Below are 23,482 nucleotides of genomic sequence, written 5' to 3'. Positions count from 1 at the left end.
ACGACTGAAAAAGTCACCACTCTCATGAGTATCGTAGACAACGGATACTTGTAACTCTGTGACAAACGTCATTCAGTAGTCCTTAGCCAACATTAAATTTTTTGTGAATAATTAATTTGGCAAGAATATCAGGTCCACCAAAATTCTGTAATGAACGTACAGTGGTTGAACAAAAACATAGAAACACCGCGACAAATGGGTACTTGAACATAAATGCGGGTGCTAACCGAGCCTGCAGGTTGGCCTGTTTCATTTGACTAAGTGCCACCCGTGGTGGGAACAGTGTTTTGTGTAGCTGTGACTGCATTACGTCGGAGCTAAGCTAACTCGAACGTGGCCAGATAGGTGGTGCTCGCATGTCGGGTGCTTCTGTAACCAAGGGAACCAAAGTGATTGGCGCTTCAGGAGGCACCGTGACGAATATCTAAAACACGGTCTGGAAAGCTGAAAATCAGCATCCGCTAAGTCACAACGCGGACGAAAGAGTATGTTGAGTGGTAGCGACGGTCATCAAAGAGAACTGTGACGAAGAACTGTGTGAGGACGACAGCTGCAAAAGTCACTGCAGAACTGGATGTCTTACTCGCGATTTCTATTCACAGCAGAACAACACGAAGGGAGGTCAATAAGAAGCGAATTGCAGGGCGAATTGGAATTCCAAAACCATTCAACAGTGATGCAAATGCCCGTAACATGAGAACGTGGCGCTGAAGTCGTAAAACCAGACCTATGGAGTAGTGGAAGAGTGTCATTCGATCGGATGAGTCTTGTTTCTCTCTGTTTCCAACATCTGGTCGAATTTACGTCCCAAGAGTGAAACTTGACGGGGATTTTGTGATGATTTTGGCTACCATATCGTGGTATTCCATTGGCCCCATGGTTGCTCTGCTAGGTCGTGTTACTGGAATATGTGATCATTGGGGTTGATGAGGTCCATCTCGTGTCGTACGATGTTTGTTTCCCAATGTTGATGCTGTGTTTCAAGACGACATGCCCCTGTTGACAGAACTTGCATCGTCCAGGACTGCTGTTTTGTGAGAATGATGATCAATGGTTGCATCTGCACTGATCACCACAGAATCTGAATATTTTCGAGTCTTTGTGGTCTGTTTTGGAGAGAAGAGTGCTGATCACTATCCAGCTCCATCTTCGTTATCTGAAATTGGCACTATTTTGCAAGAAGAATGGTATAAGATTGCCTTGAAAACTATACTGAACGTGTATTTATTTATTCCGACACGACTGAAGCTGTTTTGAGCGGCAGCGGTTTTCCTACATCGTGTTAGGGGTGGTAAGGTGTGATCTCAGGTGAGGTGCAGTGTTTTTGCTGTTTATGTAGTTTTGTGCATTCCCAGTAAGTATTCTTGCTCTCTAAAAAATTTTCTGATCATCTGTTAACAGTCGATAGCTTGGCGGGTGATTTTGCTTGTACTGCTAAATGAACTAACCAGTTAGATAAGCCATAATTAACAGCGTCAAGCGTTCTATGGAAAGCTCAACATTAACAGCGTATCACTAGTAATTTCGATGTACTCATGATGACACATTGAACTATGTGCAACAACTATCACTCTTGTTATCTAGCATAAAGTGATATTAAATGCGTATTTAAGGTATTCATGACCATACTCGAACTTTAAATGACGTGTTGAACGATTTTGTTCTGGACCCACCGCCTGCAGCCAATGATAACTAAGAAAAACTTTCGCGCCTGACCGGATATACGGAGACAGTATGATAGTCGTCGTTGACTAGGCGTGATGGGACGTGAAATTTCTAAAGTTTAGTCAGCATCAGTTAGCAAGTATGAACTTGAAATTAAATGACGAAAATACTTGTACTGTACCAGGGATCTTAGCCAGGACCTACTGTCCGTCTTAACTAAACATGAAAGATGTTAAATACTTACTGGGATTCGAACCCAGCACCATTCTCTGACCTTTTATAGGGACGAATACATGTTAAATATCCGTTTGTTTCGTCAATGCCGAGATGTAGGCAGGTGTGAACTAGAAATAAGGTGACGAAAAGTTTTGTACCGAAAGGAGATGACCTGCAAGGAAGTTACGTTATATGGCCTGAAGAAAAAAATCCAACCAGTTCTTAGGTAAAATTATCCAGTTGTTAAGGTATCATGAAACTGGTCTAAAGAAACCAGGTCGGTCAAAATGTATTTGAAAAGTTTGTCTTGATCCAAGCAGTAGGGGATCCGTAACTTTAGAAACACTGTATTCATGGCCGTTTCGAAAACATTTTTTCACACAAGCGACTCATTTTTCATGTCATCTCTCCTCCCCATTTCACTCGTATACTTTGACAGCGTTAGTTTTCACTTTCGCCCCTCTTACTTTGGCACTCGAAGCGGGAGTTTGTGTAGCTTGGGTCTTATCAGCCTTGACTGTACTTCCTGTGGGCTTGGTTCGTAGTGCTATACTTTGACTTAGATGTAAGCTTCGCTCGTGTCCATTCAAACACCTGAATGCAGCTTTCTGTTCCGTCCACAGCCAGTTTCTATAAATTTTTCCTATAAAGAAAAAAAACTTTGACGTTAAATATTAACTAAACCGTTTGCTAAACAAAAGAAAATGAATAGGAATTTTCGTCTGCAAAATGTCTGTCCTTTCTGTGGTACATGGTCAAGGTTATTTTAATAATCTTTGGTACGTGGTCCTTAGTGTGGTGTCACCGCCAGACACCACACTTGCTGGGTGGTAGCCTTTAAATCGGCCGCGGTCCGTTAGTATTCGTCGGATCCGCGTGTCGCCACTATCAGTGATTGCAGACCGAGCGCCGCCACACGGCAGGTCTAGAGAGACTTCCTAGCACTCGCCCAGTTGTACAACCGACTTTGCTAGCGATGGTTCACTGACAAAATACGGTCTCATTTGCCGAGACGATAGTTTAGCATAGCCTTCAGCTACGTCATTTGCTACGACCTAGAAAGGCGCCATTATCAGTTACTATTGATATTGATTCATGTACCGTCAAGACCGACGTTCTTCATTAACGGATTAAAGTTAAGTATTGCACCAGCTACGTCCGTTTTTCTAAATTCTAATTTCCTTGTCCTGTTCCAGACCTCACGCCAGCCTGCGTGAGCTAAAACGCGTGCCTTTCGGCCTCCTTCTAGTAACACGGTGTTGGCTCTCCTGCCAACCAAAACACTTAGATACCACATTGAAAATGTTTTACGAACCTGACAGTTAAAATTCAGTTTCCAAGAAATTTACCATTAGGGACAGTTAATGCATTAGTGCTCATTGCACCAAAAGTGAAATATTCGGAAAACTGCTGGCAACACTTTTTAAAAAATTTTCAGACATTGTTTGTACTAACAGAAATTGAGTTCAGCATAAGAGAATTTTAGAAGTACATTTAACAGTTTGCTGAGAAAATGAGTCAGCAGAAAGGATGAGATTGCAACAAATAATCGAAATATCCGATGTTTGTGAGTTACGTTGAGTTTCTAACGTTGAAGTTTCTAGTTTTGCATTTGATATAATTCCCACAACAGCAGTAAAAGCAAAATATTTTGCAGGGCTTTTATAATGTTCCAATTTTCGAACAGTGACGCCATGTAGTTTGAGAATTTCTTATTCATTCTTTTGTTCATTATACTACATAACAGCAGAAGAAATTGTTGTGATTAGGAAGAGGAAACTAACCTTATTCACACAATAGTTTATATTGATCCATTGGAAAACCCGGATTTGTTGCTATTACCGTATGTCACGTAAAGTGAAGAACAAACTTGTGAGTCAAGGTAAACAAGAAATTCCATTGCTTAGGAGAGGCCAGCGTTACAGTGCCATTTGTGACTAGCGTTCCAAAAGTGGATCGTAGCTTACTCCTAATTCACTTGTGTAATGAAAATATTCAGAGCTACAGATTTACTTTGTTAATATATTATTCTAAACCGCGTAAGTATTACATGTTTATGAAAGAATATAATAATGTTGGCTATAATAGGTTAACTGCAGATCTAAGTCGTGCAGCCAATTAATAGTGCATTTCCAAGAAGGTGTTTAGAAACTTCTTTGCTGAGAGTGGAATCAATAGCTATTGCCGATAAACTTTCAGATGATACATGTGTAATCTTCACGCAGATCGGTCGTAAATCCCGGCATTCCGTGTGCGTGTCGTAATACCATGAATAGAATTGGATATCCAACCCGTCAATGTTTACGAGAGGTAATAATTTTCATACTGAAAAAATACTGCTTATTCCAGAGCAGCATGAATCTTAGTGAGAGCGTTAAAGTAGCGGAATGGGTGTAATTTATTGCCTGAAGGGCTGTGAGCCGAACGGAATATTTCTCGTAGACTTCGACTGACGACGTATAAAAACATGAATCACTTTAACGGCTCTCGCTACGGCGAGACGTTGGCATGAAGTACCTGCTTCACACGAAAAATCTTTCGGTCTGGGGTAGCATTATTATAACATATAATATTGAGAGCACTTTATATATCACGGAAGTTCTTATGCGGTGCAACCCGATAACCACATACACAGATGGCGGTGGTATCGCGTACACAAGGTATAAAAGGGCAGTGCATTGACTGAGCTGTCATTTGCACTTATGTGAGTCACGTGGGAACGTTGCCGAAGCGATTACGCCCACACGACGGAAATTAGCAGACGCAGAATGGTAGTTGGAGCTAGACACATGAGACATTCCATTTTTGAAACCGTTAGGGAATTCAATATTGGGAAGACTACAATGTCAAGAGTGCGACGAAAATACCAATTTTCAAGCATTACCTCTCACCAAGGACAACGCACTCGCATACGGCCTTCACTTACCGACTAAAAGCAGTCGGGTTTGCGTAGAGTTTTCAGTGCTAAAGACAAGCAGCACTGCGTGAAATAATCGGAGAAATTAATGTGGGAAGCACGACGTACGTTTTGGTTAGGAGAGTGAGGCGAAATGTGGCATTAATGGGCTATGGCAGCAGACGACAGAAGTGAGTGTCTTTGCCAGCAGCACGACAGCCTGCAATGCTTCTCCTGGGCTCGTAACCATATCGGCTGAATCCTAGACTGTTGGAAAACCGTGGCCTAGACACAGATTTCAGGTGGAAGGAGTTGATGGTAGGGTTCGAGAGTGGCTCAGGCCCCACGAATCATGGATCCAAATCGTCATCAAAGCTCTGTGCAAGCTTGTGGTGGGTCCATAATGGTGTTGGCTTTGTTTACACGGAATGGGCTCGGTCCTCTGGTTGAATTGAACTGGTCATTGCTACTTGAGGCCATTTTCAGCCATTCATGGACTTCATATTCCCAACAAACGATGGAATTTTTCTGGATGATTATGCTCCATGTCATTGGGCCACAGTTATAGAGAACAATTCGAGTAAATGATTTGGCCACCCACATAGCCTGACACGAATCCCATCGAAAATGTATGGGACAGTCGAGAGGTCAGTTCGTGCACAAAATCATGCACTTACGCAATTACGGACGGCTGTAGAGGCAGCATTGGTCAATATTTCTAGAGGAGACTTGTTGAGTACATGCCACGTCTAGTTGGTGCACTACACAGGACAAAAGAAGGCCCGACACGATATTAGATGTTATCCCACGACTTTTCACTGCAGCGTAGATGTAAAGGAAAGGAATAGTTTGGTTTAACATTCCTGTCGATGAGGAAGGGATTAAGAGAGAACAAGCTGTGATTGGACAGGCATGGAAAATGAAACTGGCCACCGAAGGAAGCTGAAAATGGTTCAAATGGCTCTGAGCACCAAGGGGCTTAACATCTGAGGTCATCAGTCCCCTAGAACTTAGAACTACTTAAACCTAACTGACCTAAGGACTTGACACACATCCCACATCCACGCCCGAGGGAGGATACGAACCTGCGACCGTAGACTCAAGCGCCTAGAATCGCTCGGCCACAGCGGCCCGCCCGAACGAAGCACTGCAGTCGTGAATAATTGACACTATTCGGGAGGACGGCAGTTAAAATATCCATCTGGATATCCGAATTTAATTTTTTCCTGAACTATTTAAATTACTGAAGGGTAATGCTGGGATGGTTCCTTTGAAAGGGCACGGCCGATTTCCTTCCTGCTCTTCCCCAAACCCAGGTATATGGTCCGTCACCTCCGTAGCCTCTAATGACCCCGTCGTCGACGGGACGTTAAACCCTAAGCTTTCCCCATTCGATATTCGCCGTGCCCTCTTGGGAGCAGCCGTCCAGGTCTCAATAGTTTTAGAGAAAAAATTCAGATGGCCAGAGGAGGATTTAAATTTTGGTCTTTTCGATTGTCACCTCAGTTGTCACTTCCTTTCCTGCGGTGGGTGAGACGCAACTATTCGTTCTGGATTTTATTTCACAGAGTGCTTTTATGTCTACAACTACATCTGTACTACTGCACAGTGTGTGGCGGAAAGTTGTCTGCCTTTCCCATTCCATTAGCACACAGTTCGCGGGAATAAAGTCAGCAGCCCTCTGTAGAAATTCTGAATTTCTCTAATTTTAGTGTCGAGCTCATTATGTGAGATCTTTGTATTTTTGGCATTCGCAGAATATAATTATTTGCAAAAGTTCTCGAGTTATAAAACACTGGCTGACAGAACAGTGAAGCACCCAAAAGGGGAAGAAAAAAAAGGAAGCTCCGTGGATTGAGACAATATGTGATGTTATTACATTGATTACAAAATCGAATCACATTTGCAAAATACTTGGTAGCATGAGCCTACATATTTGTATCACGTTGCTATGGCTCTACATTTACATCTACATCCATACTCCGCAAGCCACCTGACGGTGTGTGGCGGAGGGTAACTTGAGTACCTCTATCGGTTCTCCCTTCTATTCCAGTCTCGTATTGTTCGTGGAAAGAAGGATTGTCGGTATGCCTCTGTGTGGGCTCTAATCTCTCTGTTTTTATCCTCATGATCTCTTCGCGAGATATACGTAGGATGGAGCAATATACTGCTTGACTCCTCGGTGAAGGTATGCTCTCGAAACTTCAACAACAGCCCGTAGCGAGCTACTGAGCGTCTCTCCTGCAGAGTCTTCCACTGGAGTTTACCTATCATCTCCGTAACGCTTTCGCGATTACTAAATGATCCTGTAACGAAGCGCGCTGCTGTCTGTTGGATCTTCTCTATCTCTTCTATCAACGCTGTATGGTATGGATCCCACACTGGTGAGCAGTATTCAAGCAGTGGGCGAACAAGTGTACTGTAACCTACTTCCTTTGTTTTCGGATTGCATTTCCTTAGGATTCTTCCAATGAATCTCAGTCTGGTATCTGCTTTACCGGCGATCAACTTTATATGATCATTCCATTTTAAATCACTCCTAATGCGTACTCCCAGATAATTTATGGAATTAACTGCTTCCAGTTGCTGACCTCCTATATTGTAGCTAAATGATAAGGGATCTTTCTTTCTATGTATTCGCAGCACATTACACTTGTCTACATTGAGATTCAATTGCCATTCCCTGCACCATGCGTCAATTCGCTGTAGATCCTCCTGCATTTCAGTACAGTTTTCCATTGTTACAACCTCTCGATATACCACAGCATCATCCGCAAAAGGCCTCAGTGAACTTCCGACGTCATCCACAAGGTCATTTATGTATATTGTGAATAGCAACGGTCCTACGACACTCCCCAGCGGCACACCTGAAATCACTCTTACTTCGGAAGACTTCTCTCCATTGAGAATGACATGCTGCGTTCTGTTATCTACGAACTCTTCAATCCAATCACACAATTGGTCTTACTTTGTTCATTAAACGACTGTGGGGAACTGTATCGAAAGCCTTGCGGAAATCAAGAAACACGGCATCTACCTGGGAACCCGTGTCTCTGGTCTGATGCCTGTCCTGATACGGTTAGGAAGGACGTCATAAGGCTGCCGTATCCTTCCCTGAGGCAAGCTGGCCCACAATTGTTGTAACTGGTCTTGATATGCTTGATACTGTCACTGGGACGGAGCTGACACACGAGCTGGTGAATTGCTCCCACAGGGATTTTTTGTTGGCGATAGATCCGGGAGAGCCTCAACATCACGTAAACAGTCTGTAGAGACACGTACCATCTGAGGACAAGCATGGTTCAGTAGAAAAGTGCCATTACGTTAGGCACCGTGAGAAGTAACACACAAGGACGAATTATGTCCGTGGCGTATCATCATGCCGTCAGACCTCCCTCCATCACTACCAGCCATAATCTCAGTTCTACATCTACATCTACATGGTTACTCTGCAATTCAGACTTACGTGCCTGGCAGAGGGTTCGTCGAACCATTTTCATACTACTTCTCTACCATTCCACTCTCGAATGGCGCGTGGGAAAAAGGAACACCTAAAACTTTCCGTTCGAGCTCTGATTTCTCTTGTTTTATTATGATGACAATTTCTCCCTAAGTAGGTGGGTGTCGAAAAAATATTTACGCATTCGGAAGAGAAAGTTGGTGATTGAAATTTCGTAAATAGATCTTGCCGCAAAGAAAACCGCCTTTGTTTCAGTGACTGCCACCCCAACTCGCATATCATATCAGTGACACTCTCTCCCCTATTGCGCGATAACACGAAACGAGCTGCCATTCTTTGCACTTTTTCGGTGTCCTCCGTCAATTCTACCTGGTAAGGATCCCACACCGTGCAGCAATATTCCTGCAGAGGACGGACAAGTATAATGTAGACTGTCTCTTTAGTGGGTTTGACGCATCATCTAAGTGTTCTGCCAACAAAGCGCAGTCTTTGTTTCGCCTTTCGCACAATATTATCTATGTGGTCTTATCAATTTAAGTTGCTCGTAATTTTAATTCCTATGTATTTAGTCGAATTGACAGCCCTTAGATTTGTGCGATGTATCGTATAACCAAAATTTATTGGATTTCTTTTAGTACCCATGTTGATGACCTCGCACTTTTCTTTCTTTAGTGCCAATTGGCACTTTTCGCACTATACAGAAATTCTCTCTAGATCATTTTGTAATTGGGATTGATTGTCTGATGACTTTACTAGACGGTAAATTACAGCGTCATCTGCAAACAATGTAAGGGGGCAGCTCAGATTATCACCTAGATCATTTATGTAAATCAGGAACAGCAGAGGGCCTTTGACTTTACCTTGCGGAACGCCAGATATAACTTCTGTTCTACTCGATGATTTACCGTCTAACACTACGAACTGTGACCTCTCTGAGAGGAAATCACGAATCCAGTCACACAACTGAGACAATACTCCATATGTACGCAATTTGATTAATAGTCGCTTGTGAGGAACAGTATCAAAAGCCTTCTGGAAATTAGGAATATCTGAGATCCCTTGTCGACAGCACTCATTACTGCATGGGAATAAAGAGCTAGCTGTGTTGCACAAGAACGATATTTTCTGAATCCGTGTTTGTTATGCATCAATAAATCATTTTTTTCAAGGTGATTCATAATGTTCGAGTACAGTATATGCTCCAAAATCCTACTGCAAATTGAGCTCATTGATATGGGTCTGTAATTCAATGGGTTATTCCTATTTTATTTTCAGGGATACGTTCGGCCCTGATTGATTTTTATGGATGACAATTCGCGACCTCTTAGAACGCTCTACTATAAAACTCTTTACCAACCTTGGTCAACGTGGCAGCACGTTTCTGAGAATGCGCTGTAGTTCGTGGTCGTCACACGCCCTACCCTTTGGCATTTGTGGGCGTGTATACACGCCCTGACACGCCGTTCGCCGGGTGTTGTGGGTCTGTACACGCGCTCCGCTTCCATTTCCTTACTGTGCTGCGGACATCTAAATGCGTCCTGAACCGCAGACCTGTCACTGCTGCGGAAGAGTTACTTCTGATCTTTGTGAATGAATCAGTTTCGAGCATTTATCACACAATACATGCATCCCACTGCGTGCAAAAAATACTTCGGTTAGGTATCATGAACCGCTTATGAGATATAGCGATTGTTATGACTGAGTGATTCGCGAGGCGCAATGACGTGAATGGGAGTGTCGAGCGCGACCGTTCTTCGGATATAAAACACAATAGCTCGAAAACTAAATGAGATATCTATCTGCTCTCAATAGTAAATAAAATTTCTGTGTCTTACCTACATTACATTCGTCGCAGTGTATGTATGTAAACCTAAAGTTTACGCAATGTGTTTTTACCTCTGGAAAATCTTTACAATTTCGCGCAATGTTTTAATTAATTTGATGCAGCACGGTAACTATGGCATACAACGAAAAGAAATTTAATCCTTCATCGACAGAGATATCAGACTGTAAGGTGCGCTAAAATTAGATTTTTTTTTTTAATTCAATAGGTTTTTTAAGAACGGATGATAAGTATTTTATAGGAACTGGCAAGTCCGCACAGACGGAACTGGGCGCTTGGTTTCCGACCATCCTTCGTATGTGAGGGTTGCCCAGAAAGTAAGTTCCGATCAGTCGCGAAATGGAAAACACAGTGAAAACCAGAAACGTTTTAATTGCAGCAGTTAGGTACACCTTCCACCTACTTCTCTACATAGTCGCCGCTCCAACTTCGAGTTTTGTCGTACTGTTGTATCAACTTTCCAATATCCCATCATAGAAAGCAGCCGCATGTGGGTTCGGCCAGTTATCTACACTGGTCTGCAGCTCGTTGTCTGCGGAAAATTTTTGTCTTCATAACCAGCGGTTCTTGTGAGCAGCGATGAGACTCAGGGGGAGCCAATTACGAATTGTATTGTGGGTGATCAAACACTTCTCATCGGAAACGCTGCAGGAGCGTCTTCATTGCCCCTGCAGTGAGCGGCCGAGACTTGGCATGAAGAAGGAACTGCTAGACAGTTGTGTTATGTGGGCTGCATGACACAGGCGAAATCTCTAACCAGGCCCTCATACTTGACGGGAGACGCTATTCCCTACGCATCTTTACGTGCTCACTGTTCACCCAAAACTGAAAAGAGCGACGCGACACCATCGACAGGCGTGCTACAGACATTTCCCAAGACATCTGTGTAAGGTTTTACCGGATTTTCCCAGTGGTTTCCATTTCGCAAACGATCGGAGCTTACTTTCTGGACAACCCTTGTATAAAACCCGTAACTCGAGATCGAAATGAGGTACTCTACTGATATCGATTTTAATGAAATTTCGATATCTTATGTACACTTCATTCACTGCAATGTGTGAGCTAAAATGAACCACAGAAAAAGTTTGCGCATTACATTTTTACATTTGCAAACTGTTTAAGATTTTGTGCAATGCTTTACTTAATTTGATGCAGCGCAGTAGCTATGGGGGATAACGGAAAGAAATTGAGTGAACATAATAGACTGTTAAATGTGCAAAAACAAATTTTTTGATCTTAATAGTTTCCGAAAAATCGGATAGTAAATGGTTTCATACCGACTGAACGCCGTCTCCCATTGTAGGCACCAGCATTTGGTGAGCAGTAAAGACATAACAAAAGCCACCTCGGCACGGAATGCAAAGAGCACATCTGTACCAGCGAGACGGTTAAGAACTGTGTCCTATCTTTTGTAATGTCCAGTGGACCATCATGATTCGAGGTGACTTCAGTGTAATTACGAGGGCTACTCGGAAAGTAAGGTCCGATCCGGCACGAAATAGAAACCACAGCGAAAATCCGATGAAGCTTTGCAAATATGTGTTGGGCATTGTCCCTAGCACCCCCTTCGATCGCGTCAACTCGCTGTTTTCGGTCTGAGCGCACAGTGAGCACTTAAACGTGCCTAGGAAGGTTGCTGCCCCCGCCAGGAATGAGAACCTGGTGAGAGATTTCGCCTTATGTCATGCACCCCACATAACATAACTATCATACGTCTCCTTCTTCATGACAATTCTCGGCAGCACTCTGCAGGGGCAATGAAGATGCTCCTGCAGCGTTTCCTATGGGAAGTGTTTGCTCGTTCACAATACGGCCCATAATTGGCTCCCCTGAGCTTCATATCTGCTCACATGAACCGCTGGCTACAAAGACAATTTTTTGGCACAGTCAACGAGCTGTAGACCGACGTAGAGAATTGGCGGAAAGCACAGGCGGCTGCCTTCTATGACGAGGGTATTGGAAAGTTTGTACAACCCTACGACAGATGTCCAAATAGCAGCGGCGACTGTGTGGAAAAGTAGGTGGAAAGTGTTGCCAACTTTTACAAATAAAACATTTTCGATTTTCACAGTAGTTTCCATTTCGCGACCAATCAGACCTCACTTCCCTAATAAAAAAAGGGTTCAAATGGCTCTGAGCACTATGGGACTTAACATCTATGGTCATCAGTCTCCTAGAACTTAGAACTACTTAAACCTAACTAACCTAAGGACATCACACAACACCCAGTCATCACGAGGTAGAGAAAATCCATGACCCCGCCGGGAATCGAACCCGGTAACCCGGGCGCGGGAAGCGAGAACGCTACCGCACGACCATGAGCTGCGGACTCACTTTTCTGATAGCCCTAGTATTATCTTTAAGGGGGGTAGGATGTCAAACGGGCCGACTTCGAGAAGGAGAGGCACCACAGCACATTTTAATTTGCACTGTCTATACTTTTACAAATAAATTCATAAAACTTTGTCAGCATGAGCAGGAAGGATTCAGGATTCACACTCATAGCAGTGGAAGTTCAAAAACACGAACAAATAATATTTTTTAAATGTGAAATTTCATGATTTTTTCGCTTACTGTTGGCTCTCTTTGTTGCTACAGGTACACTTTTCTTCATAAGTAAGAGAGATTCCTCGATGAATTTTGCACAGCTTACAAACCATACGTACAGGTGTATGAAACTCTAGAATTTATTTAATCTATGGAAAAATGAATGGGCTGTTACCTTTTAAACTTCTTGTTTAGAGAAAACTCGAAATTTATAGAATGAGACATTCACTCTGCAGCGGAGTGTGCGCTGATATGAAACTTCCTGGCAGATTACAACTGTGTGCCCGACCGAGACTCGAACTCGGGACCTTTGCCTTTCGCGGGCAAGTGCTCTACCATTCTGGAAACATCCCCCAGGCTGTGGATAAGCCATATCTCCGCAGTATCCTTTCTTTCAGGAGTGCTAGTTCTGCAAGGTTCGCAGAAGAGCTTCTGTAAAGTTTGGAAGGTAGGAGACGAGATACTGGCAGAAGTGAAGCTGTGAGGACCTTTCGTGAGTCGTGTTTCGGTAGCTCACATGGTATAGCACTTGCCCGCGAAAGGCAAAGGTCCTGAGTTCGAGTCTCGGTCGGGCACACAGTTTTAATCTGCCAGGAAGTTTCGAAATTTATAGTTAATTATCTCAATTTTTACCACAGTTTTTAACAGATTTGGGAAATTCTAGAGTGTCGTACACCTATAAGTATGCTGGCGAAGATTTCTCGGGCTTCCAGCCGGGTGGCGGTGCATCCGCAAAGTCTCGGCACTTCGCCAGAAGATGACGAGTATGTCACTCGTCGAAACGTCGCAGTTTGAAGACACCGCCACCCGGCTGGAAGCCCGAGAACTCTTCGCCAGCTGTATACGCCGGGAAAGCATACATTCACACCTGTAAGTATGGTTTGTATGCCGTGCAAAATTCATCGAAGAATCTCTGTTACTTATGAAGAAACGTGTAGCTACAGCAACAAATGCAGCCAATACCAAGTGAAAAAAGGATGAAATTTCACATGTAAAAAAAAATTCTTATATTATGTTTTTGAACTTCCTCTGCTATGAGTGTGAATCCTGAATCCTTCCTGGTCATGCTGACAAAGTTTTCTGAATTTATTTGTAAAAGTATAGACAGTGCAAATTAAAATGTCCTGTGGTGCCTCTCCTGCTCCAAGTCGGCCCGTTTCACGTCCTTCCCCCCTTAAATGAGACATATCCGTTTCATTGTGTATTTCTCTCAGTTACTTTCTGTACAATACCATGGCAGTTCTTACTATGTATGATCCAAGTTTCATCAGGCTATGTTACTTTGCAGTGACATCACGTGAACGCTACTTTCGTCCTTAAGTTTTGCGCACCAGTGTATTTGGCGCCTAGCCAATTGTGAGGTGACGTACCAGCAGATGTGGCGTGACGTGTACGGCGAGCGGCGCGGTGACCTGCAGGGAGGCGTGCACGCGCTGCTCCCCGAAGGCGTTGTGCACGCGACACTCCCACCTGCCGGCGTCCTCCGGCCGCGCCCCGCGGATGTGCAGCGCCTCCTGAGACGCCCACACGCGGCCTGACGACCCCACGGGTGTCCCGGACTCACGCCACCACCTGCAATGTATGGAAGACACAAGATCGTTGCAGAGTTTACTAGTGTGTCCTCCGATGTCTAAAACAGTCTGGTATTCTAGCCATATCAGTTCCGAATTTAACCCTTTCGTGAGCCGTGGGAAACATGCTTCCCACTACAATGAACTCGCTCCTAGTCCCGTGGGATTCACAGTTCCCACCTCTGTACGGTGCTACTACCTAGTGAACAGTATAGGGTACTACTTCCAGTCGGAAGTTCCCGCCGTTTTTGCTGTACCTTCGCGCAGAGACATTGTATAGCTGAGTGTTGCTCTGTAGAGGAGCCTTTCAGTGCTGTTCGCGTGACATTTTGTGATTTTTTTCCTCACAGATATAGTATAAAGTAAATATTTTTGATTTACCCAAATTTATGAAGGAAAACGTAAAATTGGAACGAGGGGGATTCCAGTTTGAAACGAAAGGAGCCATTTCTGCAGTAAAATGGATGGATAACCGTCCAGTCACTTTCCTATCCTCAATTCATGACCAACGAGAAACAGCCACAGGGAAAAGGAAAAACAAGGATGGTACTAGTACAGAGATTTGTTGTCCTGAAGTTGTGGCAGAATACAACAAAATAATGGGTGGTGTCGATAAGTTTGATCAATTACGAGAGAGGTATGCTATTGGCAGATGTTCTGTAAAATGGTGGCACAGAATATTTTATTTCCTGGTGGACATTGCTGCAGTGAACTGCTTTATCCTGTGGAAAATAAGTAAAAGAGAAAGTGGAGAGCATGATCAGCTCACATACAGGATCCATCTAGCCAGACAATTGATCGCTGGCTTCTCATCCCAAAAAAGGCGTGGACAAAAACCTGTCTTTCTGGCAAAAAGGTGTAAAGTACCTGAAGATTTTCGTCATGTGGCTGTAGGAGGGCATCAACCCAGTTTAGGAGAAACCTACTGGACGTGCTGTCATTGTAGTACCAAAGCTGCGGAAAAGAGCACTTGCCGCGTTTGTACATATTGTCAAATACCACTTTGCGTAGACCCATGTTTCAGAAAATTTCATGGCAAGTAATTGTGAAGAGCCGGCCGCGGTGGTCTAGCGGTTCTAGGAGCGCAGTCCGGAACCGCGCGACTGCTACGGTTGCAGGTTCGAATCCTGCCTCGGGCATGGATGTGTGTGATGTTCTTAGGTTAGTTAGGTTTAAGTAGTTCTAAGTTCTAGGGGACTGATGACCAGAGATGTTAAGTCCCGTAGTGCTCAGAGCCATTTGAACCATTTAATTGTGAACAATCATTGTAACAAGAGAAGTAAATTTATGAAATAAATGTGACATATATTGAAAAAGTTGTTTTTGTCATTTAACTCCAAGGAAGGGCAGTGGGTAGAATACTTCCCACCTTGTTGTGTGACCTGACTTTCACAATTGGAGCAAATTTGATATTCTGTATGATAAATATACCTATCTATTAACTACTATCTGCTCTCCATTCATTAAAAAAAAACTGCTCAATAATTTTGCCCACGAAAGGGTTAATTCAGCAATTCACTATAAACGCTTCTTAGACAACACAAAATTTCACTCTCTGAACACCTTTGCAGTACATGTACATCCTAAACGTCTCACAAACTTCTTACCAACCACATAATGTTGGCAACCTATTGAACTTACCCAACACACACGTCCAATCTTACATCTAGAAACTCTGCGTCTGTATCTACATCTACATCCGTTCTATTCAAACTAGGATGAAGCACATGGGAGAGAGTACTTCTCATTATACCAGTTATTAGGAATTTTTCCCCCTTCCATTCATGTACGGAACGCGGAAATAACTGCTGTTGAAATGCCACAGTGCGACCTGTAATTAATCTAATCTCGTCCTCGCGATACCTGTGGGACCGACAATTAGGGCTTTGCAGCGTATTCCTAGAATAAGCATTTAACGCCAGTTATTGCAACTATGTAATTAGGGTTTCTCGGAATAGCTTGCGTCTGTCTTCAAGTGCCTACCATTTCAGAATCTCCATGACACTCTCCCTCGTAGGAAACTAACCTGTCACCATTCGTGCTTTCCTTCTTCGTACATCTTAAAATAATCATGCACCGGATAGATATGTACCCTTTAGAAAAGCTCACGGTAGGAGAATAGCCACTGTAAAACGATTTAGAAGAGATAACGAAATGGTGCGAAAAGTGGCAGTTGACCTTAAATAACGAAAAGTGTGAGGTCATCCACATGAGTGCTAAAAAGAACGCATTAAACTACGGTTACACGATAAATCAGTCTAATCTAAAAGCCGTAAATTCAACTAAATACCTAGGAATTACAAGTACGAACAATTTAAATTGGAAGGAACACAAAGAAATCGTTGTGGGGAAGGCTAACCAAAGACTGCGTTTCTTTGGCAGGACACTTAGAAAATGTAACAGACCTTCTAAGGAAACTGCCTACACTACGCTTGTCCGTCCTCTTTTAGAATATTGTTGCGCGGTGTCGGACCATTACCAGATAGGACTGACTGAGTACCGAAAAAGTTCAGAGAAAGGCAGCACGTTTTGTATTATCGCAAAATATGGGAGAGAGTGTCACAGAAATGATACAGGATTGGGATGGACATCATTAAAAGAAAGGCGTTTTTCGTTACGACGGAATCTTCTCAAGAAATTCCTGTCACCAACTTTCTCCTCTGAATGCGAAAATATTTTGTTGACACCGACTTACATAGGGCGGAACGATCACCACGATAAAATAAGGGAAATCAGAGCTCGTATGGAAAGATATAGATGTTCATTCTTTCCGCGCGCTATAGGAGATTGGAATAATAGAGAATTGTGAAGGTGGTTCGATGAACCCTCTGCCAGGCACTTAAATATGCTTTGCAGAGTATCCATGTAGATGTAGATGTAGAAGAAACTTGAAAAGAAACGGAGGCTACTGTGTAATAGGTATAAAATGAAGCATAGGACTATAGATAAACGCTCAATTAAACGCAGTTGGTTGTCTAGAGAGAAGTGCGCGAAGCCTTCAAGACTGCCGTAACTGAATATAGTCGAAAAATATTTCACAAAACCGAAAGAAATTCCGATAGGATGTAAAGGCTGTGAGTACCAACAAACGGAAGACTGCTACCTCCTTTACCCACGACTGAGTTAATGTGATCGTTCCATTTCATGTCCCAACAAAGTGTTACACGCGCGTATTTGCCCAAGTTTACTGATTCCATTTGCGATTCGCTGATTTTATAGGCACAGGATACTAGGGTTTTTGGTTTTCTGCACCGCACAATGTTATCGTTCGAACATTTAAAGCAAGTTACCACTCTACGCTCCACTTTGAAAACTTATCAGTATCTGACTGATATTAGTACAGCTTCTTTCTGACTGTACGTTATTATAAATAACTGCATCATTTGTGAAAAATCTGAGGATACTATTATTAACGTCCGCAACATGATTAATATACGAGGCGTGTTTTTTAAGTAAGTACCGTTTTGAAATTAAAAAAAGACGTGCTAAGATATCTCGATAATTTTATTTTTACATGAAAGCCTGTACCTTAATCTACGCACTGGCGCCATTACAGTCTGATTATACCTTGTTTACGTTGTGTACTGAGTGTTTAAGACGCCTCCGATAATCGTGAGTCCCGCAGACTGTGAAGTACGGGCTGTTATAAGATTTCTTAGTGCTAAAGGCCTAAAAGCGATCGATATTCATCGTGAGATCAATGCAGTTTACGGAGAAAACATTATGAGTGATGGAATGGTAAGAAAGTGGGTGAGAGCATTAAAGGATGGTCGCACAAATGTGCATGATGAACGACGGAGTTGGCGTCCTTCGGTCGTTAATGAAAGTTTGGTGCAGGAAGTGCACAATACGGTGAGAGAAAACAGACGCTTTACGATTTGCTCCTTGCGGGATGACTTTCCTAATGTTTCTCGTAGTGTTTTGTTTGGCATTGTGACCGAGCACTTGAATTGCCGAAAATTATACGCACGTTGGATACCGAAAATGTCGACGGATGTGCACAAAACCAAACGTTTAGACAGTGCATTGACTTTCCTTGAGCGGTACCACAACGACGGTGATGATTTATTAAGCCAAATTGTTACGGGAGATGAAACATAGATGGCCTACGCCACACTAGAATCAAAGCAACAGTCTATGGAAGTTGAGCAAGGGCATCGTTTTGCTGCAAGAGAATGCCCGTCCGCATATGGCGTATCAGACCAAAGATCTCATCATATTTTTTCGATGGGAAACTCTAGATCATCCTCCGTACAACCCCGATCTTGCGCCCAGTGACTACCATCTGTTCCTGCATTTGAAGAAAAACCTGGGCGGTCAGCGTCTTCAAGAAGATGACGAAGTCAAAACAGTGGTGATGCAGTGGTTAACAAGTCAGGCGGCAGACTTCTGCGAGGAGGGTATTCAAAAACTGGTACAACGTTATGACAAGAGCCTCAATAGAAAAGTAGATTAAGGTACAGGCTTTCATGTAAAAATAAAATTATTGAGATATCTTAGCACGTCTTTTTTTAATTTCAAAACGGTACTTACTTAAAAACACACCTCGTACAAAATGAACTGCAAGAGTCCTCACGCTTCCTTGTGGTGCACCGGAAGTTGTTTCTACACCTGTCGATGGCTCTCCATCTAAGATAACGTGGTGTATCTTCCATACCAATAACCACTAAATTCAGTTACAATTTCGCTTTATACCCAAGTCGAGTGTACTTTTGATAATGAGCGTACTGAGTCAAATGCTTTTCAGGAATCGAGGGATACTGCATCCACTTGACTGCCTCGATCCATGGCTTTTGGGATGTCGTGTGAGAAAAATATGATTTGGGTTTTACATAAACGAAGTTTTTAGGATTCATGTTGGTTGCCATGGAAGAGGTCATTCAGTTGGAGAAAGCTCATTATTTTTGAGATCAGAAAATATTTGAAGATACTACAACAAATGGATGTCAAAGATCTGAGGATATGTTATGGTGTCACATTGATTACAAAATCTAGACACATTTACAAAGAACTTGTCATCATGACGCTGCACCCCTCTGGTCTGCAGACATGTACTGATTCGGTTGGGAAAGGTGTCGTGAGGCCATTGCATGATCTGCTGATGCAATCTGGCCCACAGCTTTTGTAACTAGTCACTGATACCCAGGGTGCTGGCGCTTGGAGGGAGCTGACATTCGACGTTGTCCAGCACATTTGGGGATCTTGCTGCACATGAAGGTATATCAATATCATGCAGACCGTTCACAGAAGGAAGTACCATGCATGGACGATCATAGCCCTGCTGAGAAGTGGTACCACGACAGCGGCACATGACAGGCAGTACATGAAGACGCAGGATATCGGTGATTTACAATTGTGCCCTCAGAGTTCCCTCAGCCACTGCCATCCATGACCTGAAGACACGCTGAATGGCTCCCCTCGCCATGAAACAACGCTGTGCCTCTCAAAAACATTGTAAGAATAGTATCTCTTCCCAAGTCACCGTCGTACTCGTCTACGATGATCTTCTGGGACAGTGATGAATCACGGTTCATCGCTGAACTCAGTGAGACCCTACTCATAGGCAGTCTAAGCTTCTCGATCAAGCCACCACTCCAGACGCATCCGTTAAGGTTTGGGTGTTAACGGCAGTGAAATCTGGTAGCCAAGGAAGGCATAATTCGGTTACGATTGTGGACGGGGTCGTAATCAGCTACTATTGGCTCCCTTTTGCAATGACACACATTTATTTTAAAACGGTAATTCCAGACTCAGCAATAAATAAAGATATCACACTTTATTAGTGAAAGAATAAACAACTGTGTGATTAATAGTGCTTTCAGTGCGTTACAATTTACCAAATGAGCATAAAATACAGAAGCAGCAAATAATGTTTTAAAAACAAGCCAGTGTGATCCCAATTAGAAGTTTAAGGCAAGTAACCACATTCAAGGCTGAAGGCCTTTAAAGCCAAGAACGGCAATTATAAAAAAATTAACAAACACGCTGTAAAACAGCAATGGAATAGGAAAGGTTAATTTAAAAAGAAAGGCAACTGATCAAACGGATGAGACAAAATGATGATAAACTTGGTAGCACTACCATTTAAACCTGCTGTAACGCCAAGAATGGTAATTATATAAAAAAATTTAAAAAAGCATACAGTAAAACAGCAAATACAACAGCAAAGGTTAATTTAAAAGGACAAGCAACTGATCACCAAACAGGTGAGACAAAATGATGGTAAACTTGGTAGTACAATCATTTAAACCTGTTGTAATGCCAAGAATGGCAGTTATATAAAAAATTTTAGAAACATACAAGAACACAGAAAATACAATAATAAAACACAAGGGCGAACCACAGACAGTGGACAGTGGACCAGGAATCGACCTCTGAAAAAAAAAAAAAAAAAAAAAAAAAAAAAAAAAAAAAAAAAAAAAAAAACACTTTCGCGAGCAATCAGATGGGCAGCCAAGATTTGCATTCCACTTCACAAGATGGTAACTCAGACTAGTGACAGTCTAACGAATGACTAATGATAATCTTTCTGGGGCTACCTGACGTCCAATGAACCAAATGCAAGGATGTAGAAATACATCAAATCCGGAACCGGCGGTCTGGACTCCGTCCGCAGAATACTGTGCTTATAGCGCCCAGGAAGAGAAAGGAATTACTGCCACCAGAGCAGAAGAATCACCAACCAACCTACAATCAAGATGGCTGTCAAAACTACACGCTTCACCGGACAGCAGCGGCAAGGCTTGGAAACGTACACTGCCATTACATACACTAACCCCCAGAGCAGGTAACTGGGGCGTTAGCGGCCACGAGGCAGGAAAAATAAAGCCGGTTGCACTTAACAAATTGTAACAAACTGAACGCAATAAATAGCAATTAGAAGTCAAGGAAAGCTAATCAGATCCGCCTTCCCCAAGCACTCCAATCGCTGCTCTTCGCCTCGGCAACACTATGAGCACCAACAGGAACCCAAGTCACTGGAGAATCGCAAGATGTCACAGTGGTGGAGGTTTCTCTACTTGAATCCAAATGTAGTCAACGTAAAGCCTGCAGGATCTGGTTTACGACGAGGTCGTGCGCCCCCGTGACCACAGCCCTTCCATCCGGCAGTTTATCTTACTTGGTCTGGATGACGTCTCACCAGGCTCTCATACTTGGAGGGAGACACTATTCATTTAGGCACCTTTACGTGCTTACTGCGCTCAAAACTGAATATCGACGTGACGCGATCGACGAGCATACTTGAGCTACTGCCCAACACATTTGTGCAAAGCTTCATCGGGTTTTCAGTGTAGTTTCCATGTCGTGCTTCATTGGACCTTACTCTCCAAACAGCTCTTGTAACTAGATAGATGCGGACTTGCAAGATGAACTATCAAACTTGTACTGTATATCAAGTTGCGGACTTAGTTACCTGTTCCAGAAAGTGTTATTTGTGTTCAGTTATACCACAGTTCTACTTTACGTTCGAGTGTTCCGAAAACAACAGTTATTGTTTTTGCATTCTGTGTTAGTCCGACACTATAATACTGGCGCAGTTGTATTGAGGTGACGTGCTACTGGACAGATAGCAGCGTAACAACAAACACGAACAACACTAATACATTCTGGTGGTCGTTATACCTGTCACAGTTAACTACAACTCTACTAATTTACATCCCCACCGATGGTGCATACGTGTACTAAGTTACATTGCTATCCGACGATGTCTTTCTGGTACTTCACTTTTATTTCGCGACAGTGTATTTATGTTGTTCGAGTTCGTCAATTTACATCAACATCATCATAATCATCATCATCATCATTTAAGACTGATTATGCCTTTCAGCGTTCAGTCTGGAGCATAGCCCCCCTTATAAAATTCCTCCATGATCCCCTATTAACTGCTATTATTGGTGCCTCTTCTGCCTATTACTTCAAAATCATTCTTAACCGAATCCAGGTACCTTCTCCTTGGTCTGCCCCGACTCCTCCTACCCTCTACTGCAGAAACAATGAGTCTCTTGGGTAACCTTGCTTCTCCCATGCGTGTAACATGACCCCACCATCTAAGCCTGTTCGCCCTGACTGCTACATCTATAGAGTTCATTTCCAGTTTTTCTTTGATTTCCTCATTGTGGACACCCTCCTGCCACTGTTCCCATCTACTAGCACCTGCAATCATTCTAGCTACTTTCATATCCGTAACCTCAACCTTGTTGAAAAGGTAAAGGTAACCTGAATCCACCCATCTTTCGCTCCCATACAACAAAATTGGTCGAAAGATTGAACGGTGCACAGATAACTTAGTCTTGGTACTGACTTCCTTCTTACAGAAGAGAGTAGATCGTAGCTGAGCGCTCACTGCATTTGCTTTGCTACACCTCGCTTCCAGTTATTTCACTATGTTGCCTTCCTGTGAGAATATGCATCCTAAGTACTTGAAACCGTCCACCTGTTCTAACTTTGTTCCTCCTATTTGACACTCAACCGGTTTATATTTCTTTCCCACTGACATTACTTTCGTTTTGGAGATGCTAATCTTCATACCATAGTCCTTACATTTCTGATCTAGCTCTGAAATATTACTTTGCAAACTTTCAATCGAATCTGCCATCACAACTAAGTCATCCGCATATGCAAAACTGCTTATTTTGTGTTCACATATCTTAATCTCACCCAGACAGTCTATTGTTTTCAACATATGATCCATAAATAATATGAACAAGAGTGGAGACAGGTTGCAGCCTTATCTTACCCCTGAAACTACTCTGAACCATGAACTCAATTTACTGTCAACTCTAACTGCTGCCTGACTATCCATGTAAAGACCTTTAATTGCTTGCAAAGGTTTGCCTCCTATTCCATAATCTCGTAGAACAGACAATAACTTCCTCCTAGGAACCCGGTCATATGCCTTTTCTAGATCTATAAAGCATAGATACAATTCCCTGTTCCACTCATAACACTTCTCCATTATTTGCCGTAAGCTAAAGATCTGGTCCTGACAACCTCTAAGAGGCCTAAACCCACACTGATTTTCATCCAATTGGTCACCAACTAATACTCGCACTTTCCTTTCAACAATACCTGAGAAGATTTTACCCGCAACGTTGATTAAAGAGATACCTCTGTAGTTGTTACAACCTATTCCGTTTCCATGTTCAAAGACTGGTGTGATTACTGCTTTTGTCCAGTCTGATGGAACCTGTCCCGCCTCCCAGGCCATTTCAGTTATCCTGTGTAGCCATTTAAGACCTGACATTCCACTGTATTTGATGAGTTCCGACTTAATTTCATCCACC

The 23,482-nt window shown here is 42.9% G+C and overlaps 1 protein-coding gene across 1 annotated transcript in view; it reads right to left on the bottom strand.

Moving 5' to 3' along the window:
- Window positions 1-23,482, bottom strand: part of LOC126456738 (Down syndrome cell adhesion molecule-like protein Dscam2) — a 427,689-nt gene that overhangs the window by 279,842 nt on the left and 124,365 nt on the right. The window contains exon 6 of the mRNA XM_050092487.1: window positions 13,998-14,199. Within this exon, the coding sequence (XP_049948444.1) occupies window positions 13,998-14,199 (202 nt within the window). The remainder of the gene's footprint in view (window positions 1-13,997; window positions 14,200-23,482) is intronic.

This window comes from Schistocerca serialis, chromosome 1, assembly GCF_023864345.2.
Source record: "Schistocerca serialis cubense isolate TAMUIC-IGC-003099 chromosome 1, iqSchSeri2.2, whole genome shotgun sequence".
NCBI classification, from domain to species: Eukaryota; Metazoa; Arthropoda; class Insecta; order Orthoptera; family Acrididae; genus Schistocerca; species Schistocerca serialis.
Note: the sequence above shows the minus strand (reverse complement) of the source record. Positions and strands in the feature narration are given on the sequence as shown.